The sequence below is a fragment of the Manis pentadactyla genome, chromosome 10 (genome assembly GCF_030020395.1).
Source record: "Manis pentadactyla isolate mManPen7 chromosome 10, mManPen7.hap1, whole genome shotgun sequence".
Lineage (NCBI taxonomy): Eukaryota > Metazoa > Chordata > Mammalia > Pholidota > Manidae > Manis > Manis pentadactyla.
Window position 1 is genome coordinate 113,473,665 of NC_080028.1, and position 24,058 is coordinate 113,497,722.

Sequence of the window (24,058 nt, forward strand, 5' to 3'; positions counted from 1 at the left end):
CATTTCATGTAAATTGTTTGGGAGAAACTTTCCTGAACCAACTCTGTGGCATATATACAGTCTCTAAGCTAAGCAATGAATTTTTAGGTGTGGTTATAGTGCAGATCTAATGCCTCACCCCCAGTTCCTGCTTTGCCCCCAGCCATGGGGTTTCTAAGTCTGGGACTGCACAGAACCCTGGCAGTGCCGTGCCACCCTCTCCGTCTAAAATGATGTCAGCTCAATACCACCACCGTGCCAACCTTCACTTTTCTTTTCATTTCTGGCACCTGGAAATTGTGCTTTCTCACTTGCAATCTAAGCTATAGTTTTTTAATTGTTAGATTTTATCTGGCATGTCTTAATGTTTGTAATGGGAGAGGTTCTGTGTTAGCTCAGTCTGGCATATTACAGTTTCACTCAAATTAGTCTTTAAATTGGAATTTAATTTGAAATATGAGCAATAACATAAAGACAGTCTGTCTAACCAAACAGCTGCTCAGATGTTCAAATCACTACCAAAAGTTAACCAGGCTTCAGAAATGCTTTTAAAGTCTATTTTCCCAACTGAGAACACAATTTCCGACTCAACCAAGTTAATGTGAATTATAGCCCACATAGAATGAGTTAAATTTGCAAAACAGTAATAGTATAGGGTATAGAAACCCCTCCAAGCAAAGAGGAGGAGCAAGCACATGAGGAAGAGACCCTGGGTGCCACATGGGGGGATAAGAAGAACTCAGCTGCAGTTTTTAACAAATGGATGAAAATCCAAGTGTGAGCTTGCGAGAGAGTATAGGACCTCTGGGAGAGGCCAATTCCCACAGGCTGTTTGCCACAAACTTTCACTGCGAGCTCATAAGAAAGAAGGGAACAGAGCCAATATTAGAGGTAAAGGCCCATAACAATGGGGAAAATATAAAAGAAAAAACCTTCTACCTCAAAGAGAGAGGGAGAAGAATGTGGAAATCAGCCCCAGTTCCAGGATCCTATGCAAACACTACTAAAGTCCCTGCCCCTGGGGAAGGCAGAGCCAGAGACAGCCATCTGGGACACAGGGGAAAAGGAAGACCAAAAGTTGACAGTGGAGGCCCTCAGCAGGTTAGACTGAAGGGAAATACAAGCTACTTTCTCTTCTTTATTTTTCTAATGCTTTAAAAGCAGAAGCCAGCAAGCATTTTCTGTGAAGAGTCAGATAATAAATAGTGCAGGCTTTACAGACCACAGGGTCTCTGTCACAGCTGCTCAACTCTCAATTCTGTCCTTGTGAAAAAACAGCCGTAGACAGTACGTAAAGGAACGCACACCCCTGTGTTCCACTGAAACTTTACTATGGACATTGAAATTTGAAGGTAAATGGATTTTCATGTGTCACATAATATTCTTCTTCTGAGTTTTTCCAACCATTAAAAAAAAAAACATTTTTAGCTCACAGGCTGGATTTGATTTGGTGGCTATAGTTTGTGACCCCTGGTTTAAAGCAAAATGAGTAGTAATGAATTATGGGCTTATAGCATAGGTACAACAATAGCTCAAAGGATGGGTGAGCCATTGGAAGTACATTTGTTTGAAGGACAACTGTGCTTCATTAAGTGAGTATACTGTCAGCCCTGGGACTCTCACTGCAAACAACAAAAGAAAGACTCACAATAAGATAAGGAAAGGCCTACATCAATCAGTAAAGATCAATAAAATATTATTTGACTATAAGACAGTTCATTAGAGCTCCCTTACACTTGGAAAATATATAATTTATAAATAGGAACTCTCCTCTTGAAAAGTACTCAAGAGAAACCTTTAAGAAAAAAAAACAATGAAATGTGTTCTCTTTTAAAGCTGTGAACATAATGGAGAGCAATCCAAGAGAAGGAGCTTTGAAAACTTGTTAGTACATGTAAGAGAGAGTTTTCTAAACCCAGAGGAGTGAAAAATAAAACTAAGCAGGAAATTGGGCATACCCTAGCATATATCTATGTAGAAACAATCTTGCCTGTGGCTAATTTGTTCCACTACTTAGGACTGAGGATTGCTGATGCCAAGATCAGAGTATGAGTGCTCACTGTCTTAGCTCAAATTGCTAGAACAAAACACCAAAGAATGAAAAACAATTTATTTTTTTGACTGGGATGTTCAAAATCAAGGTGCTAGCACAGTCAGTTCCCTTCCTGGCTCACAGACATCTGCCTTCTGGATGTATATTTGTATGGCCAAGACAGAGAGTATTCTTAGAATTCCTTCATGGGAGCCCCACCCTCATAACCTCATCTAAACCTAATTACCTTCCATAGGCCCCACCTGCAAACAGGATCCCCTTAGGGGCTGGGGCTTCAGTACATGTATGAGACGGGGAGTGACACAAGCCTCCAGTCCATGACGTACACCCATCTTAACACCTGGCTCTTCACAATTATCAATTGGCAACGCTAGGTAAACGTGTGACATTGGAAGAAATAAGTGTCTCATGATGCAGAATACCTCATTTATCCAGAGGTATGTCTCTGTCAGCTTCAACTAACTAAAATAGGTCTCAGAAGCTGGAGTGATGCAGAATTTCCTTTCAAGCCATCCAAATAAATATATCATCTGTGGGGAAGTTGGGGTTCCTATGGCCAGGATCCTTACTGAACTTAAACTACCTGATGATGTAACTGGCCTGTTGCTGGGCTGCCGCGTCCACACCTGTAGGCAATAAGCTATTGTTGCGCTATATAGAGAGCTTGGCCCAGGGCTCTGCGGAGGCAGGGACGCTAGTGCTTGACCTACCGCCGGGAAAACCCGGGTAATAATAAACCCTTTCACCCCAAAGAACGTTTTGCTGTCAATTTCTTTGATCACACTGAATCCATAGCGAACTTGCCCGGGGCTGAAACCCATTGGCAAGACATCATCCCTTCAGTGATATGTACTAAGTTTTACTGCCTTGTTTTATCTTCCACTCCTCCTTTACCAAACTCCCATTTCCTAGAGAACATACACTGTATCGAAGAAAGAAAGTAAATGAATCCTGTATTTTTAGGTTAAAAATCATTTAAAATTAACAAGTTTTGGGCTAAAAGAGTAAGCTTCAGTTATTTGTAAGTTTTACTTAGGTGGAACATCTTTTCCACATTTAATCCTAGACATTTACACTTTACTTGGGCCATTGAAATTCGTATTAAAATATCAGGGCATGTATTTATATGATGAATGAGTAAGCAGAGTGTGTTTATGTACTTCAGGACATTTAGAACTAATCTTAAAAAAAGAAGCCACAATTTTTTCTTCATGCCTGAAATTCAGGTTCGGCTACATTCTGAGATTCCTCTCACTTAAGTCACTTGGAGGCAAAGACTAAAGAAAAGAGGTTTGATGTACTATTATCAATTTTCACTCCTTCATATGAGCCTGTCAGTATTCCAGGTCTATAAAGTTTTGTCTGTGCATTAATGTCACTGGAAGGCAATCTGACTGTCACAGTCATTATCTCTGAGTTCACTGCCACAGTACTGGAAAGGGGAACAGAATGCTGCTAGTACTTTCTTAGAATTCTCTCTATGGGTATTTTGATCTTCAGTTCTAAGAAATTAAAAACTATCCTTTATAATAAGCAGAACTATTTATTAAATGCCTGCTATTTCCAATAATTATGCTAGACTTTTTAAATATAATCACTTAAATTAATCTTTACCAACATTAGTATACATGCCTTGCAAGCACTGGACAAAGTTCTTTACCTTTTGTCCAGGGCAACATGCCTTCCCAATGTGCCTCCAACCTGTCTGTGTGTTCTCTGAAATCTTCTCAAGCACCTCTGTGTCTGCCGTCCCTAACAAGCTCCAGGTCCTCAAGGCTTGATACAGACTGACACACTTGCTCTCCACAGAGTAGCATAGTGATTAAGCCAAAGGTTTTGAGAATCAACCAGCCTAAGCTCCAGTTGCTGTACTTAGCCTCTTTATGCTTCAATTCCCATGTCTTCAAAATACTAATAGCATCGGCCGCAAAGATTTATTGTGAGGACTGATTGAAGGCAGCAAACAGGAGCACCGTGCACAATGCCTGGCATGTAGTCAACGCCCGACATGTGTGAGCTGTCGGTACAATACTCAAACTATGTTATCAGAAACTCTCTGTTTAATGTCTATCTTCTCTAGCCCGCCAGCTCTACCTCTTGCCCTTGACTTGGTTCCCAGCACATAGAAGACTCTCATTCACATTTTCTTGAATGGCTAAGAGAAGATCGAAGGAATGTATCACCACACAAAGTGGGTGTTATTACTCCTACCTTCAGAGTGAAAGAACTCTAATGTGGTGAGAGCTAGCAATATTTTAAGCTTCCATAGATAGGAAAGGGCAGAACTGCAATTCAAATCCATATGGGTCTAAATCTGAAGCTTGCACACCCTTCGTTTTTTGCACCAGGAAAACACCTGCCCTGGGGAGACGAGGTCAGGAAGAATCAGTATTGAGCACTTACGCTGGACCTGGCAGTGTTCTAAGCACATGCATGCTTTCTCAGTTCATTTTTACACCAACCTTAAGAGGTAAAGGCTATTATTATTTTCAGTTTTACAGATGAAAACTAAACTACAGAGACAATAATAACAGGTCAAGGTTTCATAGCTAGGAAGAGGCAGGCATAGGTAGGATTTGAACCCCGGACATGTGGATCCAGAGCCCATATCCCTGACGGGCCCATATATGCCCCTCTCAGCATCACGTGAAGCTTTATAATGAAAAAGCATTAAAAAGGAGTCAAAAAGCCACTCTGGGTTATATTCTTCACAGTCCACTATTTGGTACACTTTTGATATCTGCATATAAGTAGAATGAAATAAAAACACCAAACATCTACATAATCTCTAATCCCCATTCTACACAATTACTGAATTATAAAGTTCATCTGTAACATTTCCAATTTGTCATTTGACTTTGGCTTGTCCATTGCCAATAATCCAGTAATAGGATGTTCAGGAATAACCAGAAGTTACCCTATCTAATTTTGAACAGAATAAATACAGGGAATTTTTCAAATAAAAATTTGTCATCCTGTGTATTCTGCTCACTTACCTACTTTTGCCTCCTTAACTATGCAATATGTGAAGACAAACCATTAGTTTATTCAGTACACTTTTGAACAGTTATCTTTCAGGCACTGTGATAGATGATGGGTACATGTAGATGAATATAAATAATGTTGTAAGTGTAACTGCAGTGTAAAAGAAGAAAAAACCAACCTTGTGTGGTAAGCGCTCTAATAGAATTATGGAAAAGTATTATTGAAGCATCAAGAAAGAAGTGATTTGGGAAAAGAGTGGGTTGGCAAATTGGGTGTTTATACAGGAAACTTTTTGTTTTGACCTCCAGGCATCTTCAAATGCTTCCTACTTCTAGAGAATACCAAAAAAAGCACGATCCTTGCCTCTTAGTATACTTTACCTACCTCCCAGCAGCAGGATGGGAGTACAAGACTTCCAGGACTAAAAAATAAATCATATCATTGTTGAGTGGTTACTGTGTGTCAAGCCTGTTCTAAGTACTTTATATATATTACCTCATTTAAACCTAACATTCTATGAAGTTAGTGCTATTTTTATCATTTACCAATTTACAGGTAAGAAAACTGTGACTCAAAATAGTGTAGTAACTTTGGAACTTGCAAAACTGTTTTATGAATGGAAACTTTGCTAGTAAATGTGAAAGCTGGGATCCAGACCTGGGCAGGCTCGCCCTGGAATGCCTGTTCACTGTTCTCAACCACCTCTGCCTGAGCCAAGACTGAGTCATGGTAGCCAGACCCAGGCATGGGGCTGTCTGAGGCTTTCAAGGTCGTTGAGTGGAGTCCAGTGGAGCAGTATTTACTGGGCAGGATAACCAAGGGCGGTATATAGCCCGGGCTGCCTTCCTTTTCCTGCTGAAGAAGTGAATGAATGAATGAAGACCATATTTATTTACATTTAAATTTTACCTTTTTTTATTGAAATTCGCCATTCAAGCTGGGTATAATTTTACAACATTGATGTGACTGGCAAAATCATTTGCTACGCCTCCTAGTTTTGTCACCTAATAAAAATATTCTACGGTCCTCATCAAAAGATTGGTAATAATGTCGAATAGGACAGAAAACCAAACTGCCTTGGAACAGTGTTTCAAACACTGCAGTGTGATCATTCACTTCACATAACTCGCTTTCCACCAGGCTTCTATGAAAGTCGTGAGGTGTGAGTATAGTATGGTCTGGGCACACACTTGAAGTTGGTTGAGACCTGTTCTTAGCGATACCATGCAGGCTCCGTGGGGTCACCACGTTCTTTCCTAAGTGCGAATAACCCATTCTTCTATTAATATGCCTTAGATTTTTCTGCCAGGAGGCAACAATGAGTTGATTGGGCTTGAGTTTTCTCAAACACTTTTCTTGGCTTTTTGGAAGACAAGATGTTTGTCTATCAGTAATTACTGCTCTTCTCTAATTATCATCAGAAATCACTTTCAGCAGTCTCTGCCACAATCCCCAATCCTCTCATTACTGTTAAACAGATTTAGTTCTAATCTGCTCCCCACCCCCAATTTAATTTAGGGGTTTAAATTGTATTGCTGTCCTGTGAGGCCCGTTATTGTTATTTTTTGGTTAAAGATAATTATTTGATAGGGAAAAAACAGATTCTATACTGAAATATCGTAACCATCACCATACTGGGTAAGTATGGACCAAGTGGACTTGGAACAGCTACAGTGCTGCTAAGAGAAACTGACGTCAGTTCAAATTAGAAGCCTTAAGTTTTCTGCTGAAGACAAATAAATAACTATCTGGGAATAACTTCAAAATAAATTTCAATTCAACATAATTTTCTTCAAGTCATCTTTGGGCACATTTACTTTTATTAGGCAAGTCTTCAAATTCAGCAGGCAGATTCCTTTAGAAAAACTCAGTCAATAAAAAAACTCTTATCACCTGGATAAGAAGTAAAGCATCAGTGTCATCGACATGACTTTTTCAGGTTACGTTCACATTTGCCAATCACAGAGGGACTTCAAGTTGAATCCATTTTAACTTACTTATCAGGAGATAGCTCTACTATTCATCCATTTGTGGTTAAAAAAACAAAACATGAGGCAGGGTAGCTTGTGTGTATGTGTGTGTGTGAGTGTGTGTACGTGTGTGTGCATGAGTGCACGCAGGAAATTCTGCCAGACCCTCCTTCCCCTGACTTTTTTTTTAAACCTTTTCAGTTGTATTCTCGCATTACCTTACCTGGTTCAATTAACAAGTTGAGATACCAGGTGGATGCAAGCAATGGAAGTAGGGCTATGAATACCACACCAGCCCCTCAAATCCCATCTTGGCCCTGGGAGCATTCCAGTTTCAGGAGTATGCTACACACACACACACACACACACACACACACAGAAGCAAAGTGATAAAGTAAGGTATCCACCACTTTTACATTATTCTTAGCTGGAAGGCTTTTATTTTTAGCATTAAAAATGTTTCCATGATGGCTAAATCAATTCTACTCATTCATTCATTCATTCAATCAACCAGTAAATATTGAGAGTGTGCTAACTCTATGTCAGACAATGGTTGGGCTACACATAGACAAATTCAACATGGCCTCTGATCAGATGAAGATGATATCCTAAGAGACTGATGACAAAACTAAGAAAAGAGCTCTCTACAAGAGGTATGAGGTATGGGCTAATAGGATCGCTAATACCCATTATACATCTTCTCATTTGAAACTACTCTCTAAATGCTCCTTTTTCCCTACTAAATAACCCAGCCCTAATTGCAATCCCTGAAAAAAACATTAATTTCATAAATGACCAGAGCACACTAAATACTTCTTGGGGCCTAGATGGCTGACACACCAAACTAGAAGGTATATATGAGATCTATTTTCCTGTATGTGGAAGCTCTGTCATTAATCTCTCAATTCCTTTTCAGTTTTAAAATTGTATAAAACTCTTACCTAATGCAAAGCGCCTCATAAATAATCAAAACTCTGAAATGTGGGTCCTTCTCTTTGCAACTTTTCATTATCAAAGAGAAAAAGGTGGACGTGGCATAATTCTGACTCGAAGGAAACGTTCTGTTACTATGTAGTACAAAAAGACTGAAATATTGACTTTAAACAATTCAATTTTTTTTTTTTTTGATGTTTAGCGAAGCCTACAGAAAACACAAGAAAACAAGCAAGCACTTAATGTTTGTAGACTAAACCGTATCTGGCTGGTGATGTGAGAAGGCTTTAGGACAAGAGCCCTCTCCTCCCAGTCACAATGCCAGGTCATGTATCTTTAAAACAACGTAAGAACTAAGCTTTATTTTTATTTTCTGTCTTCCGTATTTTTTCCTCATGTTAAAAAAAAATGACAAGGAGAGAGAAAAGGGGCGAACCCCTTTGGACTGTGAGCAAAAGCAATTTTCAGGCAAATATAGATTTTATAAAAACTGGTGAATGCAGCTGATTAGAAAAGCTGTAGGCTGCCTAAGGCCTGAATTGGGAGATACAGGAAGAAATAAGTTCTGTATGCCTTGAAAAGCAGAAAGGGAAGAAAGAAAAATTTTAGTGTTATCACAAATCCTAGGAAAAGTGCGGCACCCATGGGATTCTCATTTGCATTCAATTTTGCTCTCATGGTTTTTTTCCACAAGATTGAAATTGACAGAAATAAAAGCTCTTGGCTTTATATTAGAATTTTTAATGAAATTTTATTTTTTTAAGGGAAAACACACTAAAATTTGTTTAATCAATATTTTAGATTAGGACTTGTTTGAGAAGCCAAGAAATCAAGATTTCCATTTATATTTTGGCAACTTATCCAAGCTGAATTCAACTCACAGAAAAGCTGGATGACTGTGACACCATCTTATTTTATAAAGCCCCCTAAATGCAGACTGTCAGCTATTGATCATGTCATAAGCGAAGTCTCAAATATTTTAAATTATACAATTTTAATTACTCCTACAAACTTTTAATTATCCATTTTTCTCTGAGTGAGTTCTGTATTGCTTCTTTACAAGCCAGGATTTTAAAATAAAAAGTCATTCTGCTCAAAAATTAAGGGAGAAGGTAAGCAGAAGTGAAATTTTGAAAAATTCTGTTATATTATTTTTTCTGACCTTGAGCTGGGAAGTGAAGGACAATTGTAGCTCCTGTACTGAAGAAAAGTCCCTAAATCCATGAAGCCTTTAATATAGTAAAGTATCCCTATGTTCTTTGTTAGGGAGGTATTAAGTATAATAGAGTGCACCGTGCTTTCTTGGACTGAAGGTCATTCTTGGTTTTAGAGATTAAAATCTGGGCAAACTGACCCGTGGTGTAGGGAAGAATTGCTGTGAACATGTTCAATTCTGGAAGAGAAGACTCCACACTAATCTCCTTTCTGCATCTTCTCTTTGCCACAAGGGTAAATTATAGGTACCACTTTCTGCATCACTGTCTGATACAAAATATTAGGCTGAGAATAACATATCTCATATTATGACCACTTGGGAGCAACATGTAGATTTATGCATAGTGACATGAAAATTATAGCACAAGGTATTATCTTTGAAAACCTAATTATATGATGTTTGAGCCTAACAATAAAAGCAAAAAGCTGCTCTATAGATTTTCTTGGTATACTTACAACCAAATTTCTACTCCAGCATGCATACTCAGATTGTTGCTATATCTTGGTAATTTTTCTTTTTTGATCATTTGCTTGGTTATAGTTGTATTAACAGGACGGTAGCCAAGTCATATGTGGGGAGCTGCTTTTATGTGTATTCTTCCTCTATCCAGAATGCTTTTCCTAAAGATTCTCATAAATATCTCAGAACTCAGTTTACATTTTGCTTTATTGTGTATTGTTTCCAGAGCACATCATACTTTCACCTAACATCCTAATTATAAAGTACACCATCTCACCCCTGGCTACAAACTTGCCACTTTCCACCATGCTTCCCTGTGTTCATGCTTTCACAGTGACTTCCTTGATGTTCCCAGGATTCACGGGTGAGGTCCTCCTCCAGAACACATTCCCCCAGAGAGCTGCAAACTTTGTTTCTTCACTTTCTTCAGATCTCCTCTAAAAAGTCACTAATTCCAGAGGAAGGGACCTTCCTGGATTCTCATATCAAAAACAGCAGCCCATCACTTTCCTTGATCTGGGTTCATTTTTTCTCACTCCCATTTATATGTGTATATGCTCAGTGTGTGACTCTCAGTAGTGCATAAACTTCATTAGACTTTGTCTATTGGCCACTGGCACTTCTACATTGCTTAAAACAGTGCCTTCCAGCAATATAGCACAGAGAAGACAGCATCTGACTACACTGATGAACAGTGATGCAATGCGAGGGGTACTTGATGATATGGGTGAGTGTAGTAACCACAACGTTGCTCATGTGAAGCCTTCATAAGATTGGACATCAATGATACCTTAATAAATTAAAAAAACAGTGCCTTCTATAAGGTTGGCACTCAATACTTATTTGTTGAATTAATTAATCCCTTAAATATTATTTGTTTTCTCCCATTAGATTCTTAAGGACCATAAAAGCAAAAACTTTGCTTCAGGTGTTCATTTGGCACCTTGTACATATGAGTATTTATTGAATGAATGAAGACTATGTGTGTGTTTAATCTCTCTTTTGTGATAGAGTTTAATTACCACAAAAATTAGAATTATGTCCATTTGGCTCCCAGCTGTACACTTTCCACTGTATGTTCTGGCTTACAGTATGTACTCAGTGAGTACATGAAGAATCAAGGACAGCGAGCAGAGTGAACAGGATCCCGCTCTGGCCATCGGCCTCCACATCTATCGGCCTCCACAGGGTTAATCCGAGATTTTGGTGATTTACACAAATGAGTTTAGCACAGAGAAAACCTGCTCATCCTTTCAGGGCCCAGCCCGGTTCTGGCAATGGCTTGTTTCGCAGACAAAAATCCAAGCATTTGCACAGACTTCTGAAGTTCTTGATTCAGATAACATCCTTTGAATTCTGGGAGGAGTAAATCTTAATTTCAGTCCATAGGTTTGATTCCTTTGCTTAAAACCTTTGCCCTGAAGCTTCCCGATTAAGCTGTTTATAGTGCCAATGGGCATCAAATAAGATTTAGATTTTACCACAAAATCTCCCACTAGCTAGTAGAGTAACTTTGAAAATATTTATCATTGCTCCTTTCAAGGTTTTCATTCAAAAAATGGAGATGTTAGAACAGCCCAGAGCTCTCAAATTGTGGATTTTGTTTAAGTTTGCTGGAATGCCCATGAGAGGCTTTGCCAGGCACCTTCCCTCCTTCCTCTCCATTGTCCACCTGCCACAATCCCCTTCGGTTAATAATCACAGCCGGTGAGCTACAGGTACCAACGGCACCCCATCACGTGTAGAGGGAAGAAGAAAGGTTAACAGCCACTGCTGGCCTATGTCTCCCTGCCATCCTTCCCAGGGCCAAAGTGTTGTGAATCTAGGAACTGTACTTCAGTGCACCACTAAATCCCTATATTTTAACATTGCTTAAGTTACTGAAGTCCTTAGTTTACTTACACTAACTTCCATTAATTTTTCATCTTCTACTGTGAGTCAGGGACTGTGACAGACACTGAGAATACAAAGGTGAATTTAGAAATAGTCCCTTTCTTGAAGGAGCTCCATTCTACGAGACGGACGCCAGTGTGTGAGAAAAGCTTGGATGGGGTCAAAGCAGAAGGTGGCCTCAGAGCACCAAAACAACCTGGGAGAGGGGGCCAACTGGGAAATCTTCCAGTGGGTGGCCAGAAACGGAATCCCAATTCTAATTAATCAAATGATAGCCTGTCAAAGTTGCATAGTGCCAGACCCATCTAATCCAAATTTCTTATGGGGCACAAAGGAAAAAACGGACACCTGGAGAGGCTAACCACCCCGTCCATGGTGAGGAGCAGAGTCACAGCTAGGACCTAGCTACTACATATTATACTGGGCTGCCTCTTTTAAAAGGCTCTTCTTTGGGAGGAAATTTTTCAGAACCCCCTCTGTCACTGGTTTAATGCTGCAGTTAATCAATTAAATGTATTTTAATAGAAAAACATTTTCATGTATTGACTCCATGCACAGCAATGCCGCCAAAAACCCACCATCCATAAATTACAGACTTCACAGTGCCCTGCTGGAGAATTTATTCAAATGAGTCCACAGTCTCACCCAGCTTGCCTCTTGAGCTGCTTATTATATGGCCCTAGTCAACACTGGGAGGGGACAGGTACAGTCTGGCGGCGAACACGAACAAACTTTTGGATCTTGGTCTGATTGCATCTCCTCTCCACAACTGAGGAGGTATCTAAGGGCTAAGGTAAAGCCTCTAAAATGAAATATTTTTAGTAGGAGTAATATATAAAACTGCTCAGGCATGCAATTTTCATGGAGTTTTTTTTTTTTCTCAATTGTAGTCGTTTTACTCGGGATGTTTAAAGACTGACTTAATAATGGGACAATATAAGAGCTCATTACATTAAAACAAATCCATAATTTCTAATAGCTTGCCATCTGTTTGGCTCTCCGTGGCTGTGGATGTATCCCACTTAGTGCAGATGATGACATTGGAATGAAATCATGGATTATACAATGGATTTTCTGAGCTCTTTAACTCCTGTTATTAATTTACTAGCTTGAAAATCAACATTTCCTAGCATAAAATCAATTTCCTTTCAACTCTTACCCCAAGTAAGGTTGCTATGGGCACCGCATAATATCTGTTCTGGCGCCAACAAATCGCGTTAAAGTCACCCACAATCTCTCACGTCAAAAACCTCACTAGTTCACTGGCTTTTTCACTGAACTCGCAGCAGGATGCGCTTTTGCTTTGCCCCACAGTCCAGTTTAATCTGCTAGAAAGAATATTTTTAGAGGCACATCGGACTAAATCATCTTCGACTGAGCACATCACATCCCAATGGCCGCCCAGGGTCCTAAATTCGGCCGCTGCGGACGGGGACGAGCAGGTGTCCTCCGCTGCAGAGTCGCGGGACCCGAGCGCGCCTGCACCAGAGGGGCCCGGTGGCAGCGCACGGGGCTATCCTTGTGCTGGGGAAGGTCCTGGTTAGGAAGCAGGGGCTGCTCCCCCATTTCACTCGGAGAACAGGACGCGGAAGGTCACAGGTCCCAAGTTGAATTTCCACCCAGCCTGACTGCGTCCGGGCGCCGTCCTCGTCCGGGGCTGGCCGAGCACCGGGCCGGCCGGGGCGGGGGAAACTGAGTTTTCACTGCGGGAGGGCTGCCGGCTGCGGGGCACACGCGACCCCGCCGCCTTCGGAGCACCAAGCCGCGCGGGGTGCGGGCTCGGGGCCCTTTCGGCCACGGGCAGCAGCCACCGTGCGCCCGGCACAGGCCACCCGGCCGTGCGCCCTGCCCGCCGCCGGACCAGCATCCTCCCCCGGCGCCCGGACAAACTTCCTTCCTCCGGCAGGCGGCCCCCTCGCCGGGCTAACCTCCCTGCTCGCCGGCCGCAGGCGCCCTCGCCCGGCCCGGCGAGCCTCCTCCTGCCCCTCTCCAGCCCGCAGCCCCGGGCGCCGGGAGGGCCCCGCGCAGCCGCTCCAACAAAGCCCGCGGCCGCGGAGGGGCAGGGAGCTGCGGCGGGGGCGCCACAGCCCGGCGGAGGCGCCCTCGGCCGGCGAGTGCCGCGTGCAAGGCCAGCCGGGACGTGGCGGGCAGAGAAAGGGGAGGAAAGTCCTGCTCTCGGCGCGAGCGCCTCTCCGCTCGCCCTCGCCCGCCCTGCTCCCCCTGCCCGAGCGCGCCCGGCTGTCCCGGGGGGGTAGCTGGCAGGGGCGGAGGGGAGGCCGGGGGTGCAGGGGCCCGGCGGCGAGCCGCTCCCTTACCTCTGTCCAGAGTGAGCGGCTGGACCGCTGTCAATGTCGCCATGTCTGCCGTGGGAGCCGAAGTGACGCTCGGCTTCAGCATCAGCAGCCGCTTGTAGTGAGAAAAAGAGGAGGAGATTGGGGGCGGGGGTGGGGAGGGAAGAAGGCGGGGAGGGGAAGGTGGGAAGGAGGGAAGGTGGTGGTGGTGAAGGAGAAGAAGGCTTGGGTGGGTTGGCTGCCAGATGGAGACGCAACTGCTCCGCGGCGGGCGAACCTTCAGATGCGGCGTAAAGCGGCGCAGGTATCGAGGAGACGGCGTCGCCGCTCTGGGAAGGGAGGCTCTGCCCAGAACTTCGCTGCTCCAGCCCAGGGAGCGCTGGACGGGCGTAGCTGGCGTGTGGCTTCAACTTCGCTCTCAAATGAAATGGGCAGAGTATCCGTGCGTCTGAGGGAAGCGAGAAGGCTGCAGGGATGTCGGGGAGGGAGGATGAGGGTGGGTTTCTTTCAGATGAAGAGAAATAGTCATCACCCCAGTCACCTCATCTCCAAAGAGAGAATGCTTTCTAGTTCAGAAATGTTGGGGTTTAATCATAGTTGCTGTTAATTTCTGTTGAAGTGTTTTTGGAACGTTGATTTATAACAGCATACAACTGACTTTAAGGATCAAGGTTCCATCACTAGGTCTCCATTTAAGGGCCCTAGTATATTGCCTAGAAAATAATTTACCTTAAAAGCAAACTTCTTAAAAACGGCTTTAAATAAATGTTTTTAAAAACACAAGAACAGAAGTTTTCTATCACTAAGTTTGAAAAACATGACCCAATCTTTTTCAGGTGGATCTACAGCCACTGTTTACTCAGAGTTGCCACTTACTTGATTAATTAACGTGTGTGACAGTCATTGTTAACACACCTTGCATGGTTTAGGGGGGCACCTGGCTAGTTCCTTCCTCTAGCCTACAGTCTATGGGATATGATGTTACTGAAGGGTGGTTTTAGAGTCAGTTTGTCAGGATTCAATTACTAGAAACTTCAAGTACTGGCTGTTATCCCTTCCCCCAATGGACAGCTTTCATAACCTTGTTACTGTAGGGACTCTTATTTCCTGATCAAGAAATTAAGCACCCAGAAGTTTCACGTAAACAGAACGGTCAAGGCTGTGGGTTCAGGATTGGAAATGACAAAACTGCCTCCATCCGCTTCCCTGTGACAGATTATAGTTTGTTTTGGCTAATGGTGTACTCTTCAAGGCAGACACTATTTTACAGCAAAAGAGTTGCTTATAATCAATGCCATTGCTTTCTAGTTACGATATGGATGGTTTCTGAAGATCTTTTCCACATTATGGTCTACACTTGGGAGAAAAAAAGCAAGATTTCACCAATCATTTGAGAAAATCAAATTCCTGACAGACCCTAAAGGCACAATGTGCCGGTGTTTTCAGAAAGAACCCTGATCTTGAAATTTAGCTCTTAGCTTTGTGCCCTTCAGAAATCACATAAGCTCTCACTGATGCCATTTCCTTGTCTGTCAAACAAAGGAATTAAAAACCTTCAATTCCACTGAGACTCTGTAAAATGAAGGAATTCATGCTACCCTGCACTCTCACTAATTTTTGCGAGGATCTGATGAAAGCATACATGTTGATATGCTTCGAAAACAATGATGTATATATAAATTTATTCATACAAAAACATACATCCCACCTGAACTGTGTGGCAAGCACTGCTAAATTCTGGCTATGCACAGATTAACAAGAGGTGGCCTCTCCCTGGACAGTGATCAGTCCAGGTTAGGAGACCAAGAGGGAGCAAGCTCTGAGACTTGCATGCAGTAAGTGCTCTAAGCACCATAGAAAGGAAGGAAGTGCTGTGGGAGAGGAAGAAGCAACAATTCTGGTTGATTATCATTATTCACATCCCTCAGTCAAACAAAAGAAAGAAGCTGAATTGTGCACAGTAACAGCAGAGCATGTTCCAAGGTTTTGTACAAAATATCAAACGTCATTTAATACTTGAGGGTGGAAAGAACATGCAAATCCCTTGGCCTCTAATGTAGTTCTTTAAACAACACCCTTTATTATGAATATTGTCTTGCCAATGGGCTTCAGCCCCAGGCAAGTTCACTATGCATTCAATGAAACCAAAAAAATGATGGTAGAATGTTCCTGGGGTGAAAGGGTTATACACAACTTTATTCTCACAGCGGCAGGTCAATCACTAGAATCCCGTCCACTCAGAGCAAGTCTGCATGCAGCAAGCCTGTCTCTGCCCTTGGCGCTGCCACCACTCCAGCTTCTCCTCTCCTGCAGCCTTGCAGCCATGCCACCGTGTCACACACAGCACTGGGTGGAGCTCTTTATATAGAGTCAATGCGCATTGCCCACACTTGTGTAGTGACCTAGCTGACCAGGGCCAGGTGAGAATCCTGGCCATAGAAACTTTCACTTTATCCACAAATATATATTTGAGTAGCTTGATTCATTAGTCTAAAAGCCATAATTGTACCTCTTTCAACCCAAATCCCAGATTATAGGGTCCATGAAGGTAGACTTTTTGTCTTTTTGTTTTCTGATATATCCTAACACCGAACATTTAATAGCATGTTTCTGGACTTATGCCATGAACTCTCTAATTGAAAATTTGGTCTCTCATTCTCTCTCAGTTTAGACAGTGTAGGGTTTTTAAAAGAATTAAAAGAGAAAGCAAGAGGAAGCACAAGTCACCATATATTTACCAGTTATTATTTCTAGTAGTGGCAAGTTCAGTGCCTTTAACTTAACATCTATACAGCTGTAGAAAATAAATAATAATTCATTACTGTTACAACTTTTTTCAAATTAAAAATGAATAACTACTGTCTAACCAAAGCATTTGTGATTTTCTATTTGAGACATACAGAGCCATAAAATTTCCTTAACTTTTAGAAGTTCTGTATGTGTATATATCCTTCCCCCCCATGAACCCACCTTTTTTGTTGTGTGCCTGGGTTATTTTCAAAGAGAAGAATACAGGGAAGAGGTCAAAGGAGACATCTGTGATGCCTGTTCCATTTTATATAAATATAGGTTAATATGAAAATGATTACCTACTTTGAAATATAAATTCTGCTCTTAAAAATTTCATTCAAATCTACATTAAGGTCTGTTTCACTTAAATGAATCTTTCTGAAAAAATTATATGACAAAATCAAGAGAAGGTTTGCACAAAGCATTAGCATACCAAGAAAATGTGTTTAGTTAGATTATAAATGGAGTATAATAACACAGTTTCATATGAGGAAAATAGCACCTTCAAGCTGGAATTCTTTCAACCTTAGGTGTTAGAAATTATTTTTGACTGATTCAAAATATCACTTTATCTTACTTTAATTCTCACAGCTTTGTCAAAATAGCACAAGATTAAGATGAAGTGCCAACCTATACTTTGGAATATAGATGTTTGTGGGGTTTTTTTTTTAATCATGGTAAATAGAAAATCTTACTGCATTTATGTTATCCTTAGATTTGTTTTGATAACTACTTATTTGTCTGTTCATTCAAAAAATGTTCAATATACTTAACTATATGCCAGGCACTGTTTTGGGCACTGAGATATTGCAGTGAATGAGAAAAAGCCCTGTTCTCACTTGGCTTATATCCTAAAGGGGAGAGAAGATAATAAGCAAAGTAATAAACACACAAGAAAGAGATCGGTGACTGACTACATGCTGTGCAAAGAATGAATACTTTGATAATTGAAGTGGGTTTAGAAAAATGTCAGGGTTACAAAAGACAGAGATAGGGAGAAGGGCATTCCAAAGAGTAGGAAAGCAAAGCCAGAAATGGGAAAACATCATGGTGTGTGTGGGGGTAAAATAGGCAGTTCAGTCTGGAATATAAGAAAAACAAGCCTAAAGAGAGCCATTGAGAGTCAGGTTGTGAAAGATAATATAATTAACAGAAATATAATGAACCTTTTCATGAATTACTTTGTTCCCATCATATAATGAAATGTACAATATGAGCTAAGAAAAAATCTGCAGCATCTATATTAAAATTTACTAACATCAGCATGAGATGAAAAGTTACTAATTCAGAGTTGGATGTTAGGAAATTAAAGAGGAAATAAAGATATAAAAAGTCAATTCTAATTATTTTTCATTTCTTTCAAAAGAAAAAGAACTTGGAAATCTAAAATCTGAATAATTATTCCTGTTGTAGAATCTTATTTGCATTATTTTACATTACTAGTTATCATGCAAATCATAGTAATGAACTTTAACTCTGATTCTGTCATAACCAATAGCACATATAAGTGAAAAGACTTTCTGGCACCAGGATGTTTTATATTTGCCTATTTAACTCAATATATAAAATGATGTTTTTGTTTCATTTTGAAATGAACATTTTCTTATTTTCACAATTGGAAGTCATGATTGTTCTTTTTATAATGAAAGTTAAATTCAAAGCTTACAACTTTCTTTTTTTTTTTTTCTTTATGCATCTCAACCTCATCTTTACACCATTGGGAAAGCCTAGGAGATACAAGAGGCAAGATAAAATGATTTTTAAAAGTGACCCTGGACTCATGTCTTTCTCATATCCGCTCAGGAAGTATTTCCAAACTTTTGTGTATCAACCCACAATCTTTAATGATTTAATAAAACAAAAATATTTTTTAACTGTTGCATCTTAAAAATTTTAATATATTCAATTTTGAGTGAAAAAAATATGCTTTTGTCTAACACATTTTTATTATGGATCTGCTAAACACTAGTCACTGTTCTATGCCTGGGAAGAGTCCGTGGTAAACATGGGAGAAGTGCCTTTCCTTATGGAGCTTAGATTTTATGAAGGGAACAGAAAAAATACAAGTGAACTATAAACCAGACATTCTTAGGTAGTGGGAAGAACCACAAACAGTAAAATGCTGCAGCTTGTCACACTGTTTGAGACCAAATTATGTGTGACTTGTCCCAGCACCATTTTGAGTAATATTAAGCTGGAATCTTTGGCCATGGTGGGAGCATTTATGCCATGGCTGTGGGCAAAGGTCACATACTGAAGTTTTCTTTTTCCCTCTGGAAAGCCAGTGGTTAAACATTTACCAGCACACCACAAAATCCACACAGAAAATAAAATAGGAAGTTGTGATGAAATGTCAGCAGAGGAAGAGGCTACTGTAGAATGGTCAGCAAGTAAGCCACACTGTATTTGGTACATAATGTTTTAAAATTACAAATCCACCCTGTACTGATGGAGTCCTGACTAGGATGCTGGACCTGGAATGGAGTTAGAAGTAGGAGACATTCATGTTATTTTTGAGGAGTATATAAAATATTTGGAAAGGAAATAGAAGCATCGATGAAAAGGCATAGAATTAATTACAAAATGATGTATCAACAAGAATAAATGTGTTGTGTGTTATACACACCATGATCTTATAAATGTGTATGTGTTAAAAGGCAAACAGAAGAAGGGAAACTGGATTCTGTGAAGGCTTCCTGGAAGCAGTTTACATTTACTTTCAGCAGAAACTTGGTGATATTTTCTTTCCTGCATGCAGATAATAAAATGTTATACCTTGAGCAGAAAGCTACTCTGAATTTTGAATCAAAAAATTGTAACCAAGTGCACCAGGATCTTCTAAGGGATTTCTTGGAAAACTAAAGAAAAAGGAGTGTCATGATAATTAAAATTAGTGTCTATGTTGCTAGAGATTCTTACCATGGTGAAGAGAGAACACTGTTATCTTGATCCTTGAAAAAGGTACTAACTATGGGCAAGATTTGTTTGTTCGTTTGTTTGGGACTTTAGCTTCATTTAAAATTTACAGGCACAGAGAAGACATGTAGTGACTCTACGGCATCTTACTGCACGATGGACAGTGACTTCAATGGGGTATGGGAGGGGAATTGATAATATGGGTGAATGTAGTAACCACTCTGTTTTTCATGTGAAACCTTCATAAGAGTGTATATCAATGATACCTTAATTTAAAAAATGGGGCTCAAAAGGAGTGGGGTTCTTCAAAAAAAATTTTATAGGCACACCTTAGAGACATTGTGGGTTGGGTTCCAGGCCACCACAATAAAGTGAATCAAATGAATTTTTTGGTTTCCCAGTGCATATAAAAGCTATGTTTACATTAGACTGTGGTCTATTAAATGTGCAATAGCATTGTCTAAAAAACCCCATAATGTACATACTTTAATTGAAAAATACTTTATTCTCAACAGTGCTAACCACCATTTGAGTTTTCATAGTCATTAGCACCAATCACAGATCACCATAACGAATATAATAATAATAAAGAAGTTGAAATATTGCCAGAATTGCCAAAATGTGACACAGAGACGTGAAGTGAGTGAATACTTTTGGAAAAATGGTCCCAATAGACTTGTTTGACCCAGAGTTGCTGTAAACCTTCAATTTTTAGAAAGTGCATTATCTGCAAAGTGCAATGAAATGAAGTGCAGTAAATAAGGCATCCCTCTATGGTTTAAATGGCTTTTTCTTGAAAAGCACCTCAATCATCTTCTAAAAATGCAGGTCAATTTATTTCTCTCTAACCTGGTGCAATGGAATTAATTAAGGGTGTTAGGGAGAAACAGATAAAAGGGGCATCTTTGAATTCTTCCCAGCCTGTGACACAACACGGTAATTGAAGCTAGTTAAAGAATTCACTACAGGTGTGCTGAGGAACATACATGGCCATAATTAGCAAGTTTAAGAGCAAAATGCAACATTAGCTTCAACATCACATTAAGAAGACAGTTCCAAACTCTCCTTTTAATTCTCAGCGCTCCAACGTAAAGCAACATTTATCACAATTTTAATTGGTTTGCATCTTTCTAAGCCCAACCTGAAACATTTAGTATCTTTTTCTTAAAAATTAATCAGTGGGATCCAATCATGCTTCAGTTAAACTAAATACCTCACTCTTACCTTCTCTGCGATCCCTGCGTTTCTGGTTCTGGAGGAACTCTCACCCCCTTGCTCATGTAGGACATTTCTGATGCTTATAATCTTGATTTCCCATTTCCTGAGTCTGCAGTTATTCAGGGCAGATCGGCAGTGTCTCTGAGAAGGTTCCTCTCTGAGAGATCTCTTAACTTCTTGCTCCAAGCATTTATTTACATAATAAATCCAATTATGACTTTATGTTGGCCTCTTGAGCACGTAACTAGAATGAGGAAAAATCAAGCAAATGCGGATGGTTTTAACTGTGAATATTGTCAGACTCTTGTCAGCTAGAATTTCGTAGAATAGCAGTAAATCAAGCTGGACAAATATTTTTGTCTAGACCTCAAATCAAAGCAATCACAAAAAAATGGAGAGAGTAAGCCAATCTCTGCCATTTTTATCTAGAGTATACTACTGTATTCAATCTTTTATATACTTCATACTCTTTTTAACAAGGATTTTGTTTTGAAATTTTAAATGTAAGACAATGCCCATGGAAAACAATTCTCAAAAGGTTATTACAAAAGTCCACTCACCACAAGTAACCAATGTTAACGTTTTTTTTGGGTGTATTCTTTCAGAAAATATATGTGTGTATATATATACACACACACATGCATGCACATGTGAAGATATCTTTTTAAAAACTCTCAGATAACATCATACTATAAACCATATTTTACCTATAATTTTATCCAGTGATATTTTCATATCAATACATGTAGGTCTATATAATCTCTCTGAACCACTTCATAAAATTCCATTGAAATAGTCTCTTACAGGTGTCTTTTCAGGTTGTTTCAAGATTTTTTCTGTCTCAAACATTAAGCTGGTCTCTGCCTCTGGGCCGCTCTGCCCTCACAGCTGTCCTCTGGGCCTTTCTGTCCACACAGCCGTCTCCAGGCCTCTCTGCACAGCCGTCCCTCACAGCCATCCTCTGGGGGCCTCTCTCCTCAGCACTGCCACCACTCCAGCCTCTGCTCTGCTCTCCTGCAGCCTTGCAGACCTGCCACCATGTCGTGCCCAGAGGACCGGGCAGAGCTCTTTTTATAGAGTCAACAGCCATGTAGTGCCCACAGGTGTGCAGTGAGCTAGTCAACCAGGGCCAGGTGAGAATCCTGGCCACAGGAACTCTCATTTTATCCACACACTCACTTAATGCCCTGTACTTTCATACAATCCGATGGTAATGTGGCCATTTTCAGTGACATGGTTCCAGATTATAATGCCTGTGACCGTCGTGTTCCCGCTTCATCATGTACATTCTGTCATACATAAGTTGATACCCCTTGTCTTTACAAAAATGCTATATTTAACTGAATTTCTAAAAGTTGAAATTCCAAAGTGAGTTTAAAAAAATAGTTGCTGTAGGCCGATGACCATTTTTCTGTTTAAAATAAGTGGTATGATGAACCACCAGCCATCCAGCAAGTCAACAGTGATTAGCATACTTTTCAACTAAGAAGCTAACAATGTATATGTCTAAAGCAAGTTAAAAACTAAAAACCTAAAAAATCCGCTTTTAGATACTTGTTTTATTAGGTATTTTATTTCCACCAAATGAAATGAGAGAAATACAATGAAAACACAAGAAGATGTTTACATTATTTTCAAATAAAATACATTGATTCACTAATTGAAGGACAATCCAAATAAAATTTAAAAGGAGAAATAATATTTTCATTAAATGTTGTAACTAGGTAGCATTTGAAGGAATATTTAAGAAGTGCTTGCAGTGCTCTCTACTGGTCTTCTCTTTATTGCAACTACAATCAGTGTCAACTTAGTATTTACATAGGGTCGTGAACATTGTCTCTATCCCAAAGTCTACTAGTATTTTTATTCTAATTTCTATTTGGTTCCTACTTGAAGTGGTGTGTGTACACACACACTCATCCTTGAATTTTTATACTGAAGTCAGTTTTAAACTCTGCACATGAATTTGTTTCCCCACACATTAGCACAGATTTTATATTATAAAGGGATAACACAAAAAGATGGATGTAGAGCTTTAATGTAACTGCATAATGTTTTTTAGTTCAGTTAGTAAGCAGTGGTGGCATCTAAGGTGCCCGCTTTCCCTCATCCCTGGGGAACACTGGGGAAGGCCCTGGGAAGGGCTCTTCTCCGTTTCTCTCTCTGCCTCTCCTTCCTGCACCACTCTCCAAATGCTCAAAATACTGGCTCACTGGTGCTTCATTTAAAGCTTGGAAGGAAATTTTATTACACATAGTTTTGAAAGCATTGTTTCAGAAGAGAGAGAGAGAGTAGGAGGGGTGTAACAGAAAGAAAGAGAAAGAAACACATTCATTCACTATGGTTTCTTATCAGGTACTAAGCACTGGCTATGCATTAAAGATAAAGCAATATTAAAGACTACCAGAAAGAACCCTATTGGAAGTATTGGATCTGTTGAATTATTTCTCCATTTAAAAAGCTATAAATGCTATTAAGGAAAGTGCCTGGGGCAATGAGAGTCTAAAACTAAAACCAATCTGGGATTCAGAAGAGACTTCTGCAAAGCTGGACATTCATGGCGTGACTTAACATGTTTAAACACTGTGAATAAGTAGCTAGCAGAGATGGAGAGTTGAAGATACAGGAGAGAAGCAAAAGAGCAGCAGCGTGTGGTTACCAAGAAGGCAGGAGGAGATGAGGGGGATCCTCGAAACAGGTGGCAGTATAAGCCTTGATAAGAAGAGGACATGTCCTCCCTTGGAACCACAGGGTGAAAGAATGGACACTTTGCAGGTAGGTTTGTAGAATCTGTGGAGAAACTGAATGAGCTCCTGACTGAAGGAGACTGAATGAGTTCAATGGTGTAGGAAGCAAGGCCACATGCTCAGGACAAAGTGGGCCTGAGAAGAGTAGAGAGTATTTGAAATAACTATTGCATGGAGTTGGTAAAAGTGAGTCAAGGTCCAGGTTTAGTCAGTCTGAGGAATTTTCTCCTCCTGAGTTGATTGATAACACCTCAGTCATGTAAATTCTGGGCTCAGATACCTTAAATGTCAAACTATGGACTCTGTGAGTAGCTTTGTGGATTGCTCTCTAATATTCCTTTTTTTTAAAATTGAAATGTCATTGATACACAATCTTATATTGGTCTCAAGTATACAACACAATGGTTCAACAGTTACCTGCATTATTAAGTCCTCACTCCCTCTAGTGTGGTTAGTATCTGTCAATGTAGCAAGATGTTACAGAGTCATTGACTATATTCTCCACACTGTTCTACCATCCCCATGACCGACTTATATTATGATTGAGGCATTTTGTGCCCCTTTATACTCCTCACCCTCCCCACCCACCCACTGCAATCCCTCCCCCA

At 40.3% G+C, this 24,058-nt stretch overlaps 1 protein-coding gene and 1 long non-coding RNA gene across 5 annotated transcripts in view; one reads left to right on the forward strand and one right to left on the reverse strand.

Annotated features, from left to right (window-relative positions):
• LIN7A (lin-7 homolog A, crumbs cell polarity complex component) overlaps window positions 1–14,049 on the reverse strand; it is a 128,163-nt gene extending 114,114 nt beyond the window's left edge. The window contains exon 1 of one of the 2 annotated variants that reach the window (XM_036912332.2): window positions 13,804–14,049. In XM_036912332.2, the coding sequence (XP_036768227.2) occupies window positions 13,804–13,885 (82 nt within the window). In that variant the 5' untranslated portion in view covers window positions 13,886–14,049. The remainder of the gene's footprint in view (window positions 1–13,803) is intronic. The other variant, XM_036912333.2, reaches the window with a different exon arrangement.
• The window catches only part of LOC118925947 (uncharacterized), an 86,350-nt gene continuing 76,265 nt past the window's right edge, over window positions 13,974–24,058 (forward strand). The window contains exon 1 of one of the 3 annotated variants that reach the window (XR_005030249.2): window positions 13,974–14,083. This is a non-coding gene — a long non-coding RNA (uncharacterized LOC118925947). The remainder of the gene's footprint in view (window positions 14,084–24,058) is intronic. The other 2 variants (XR_005030248.2, XR_005030246.2) reach the window with 2 other exon arrangements.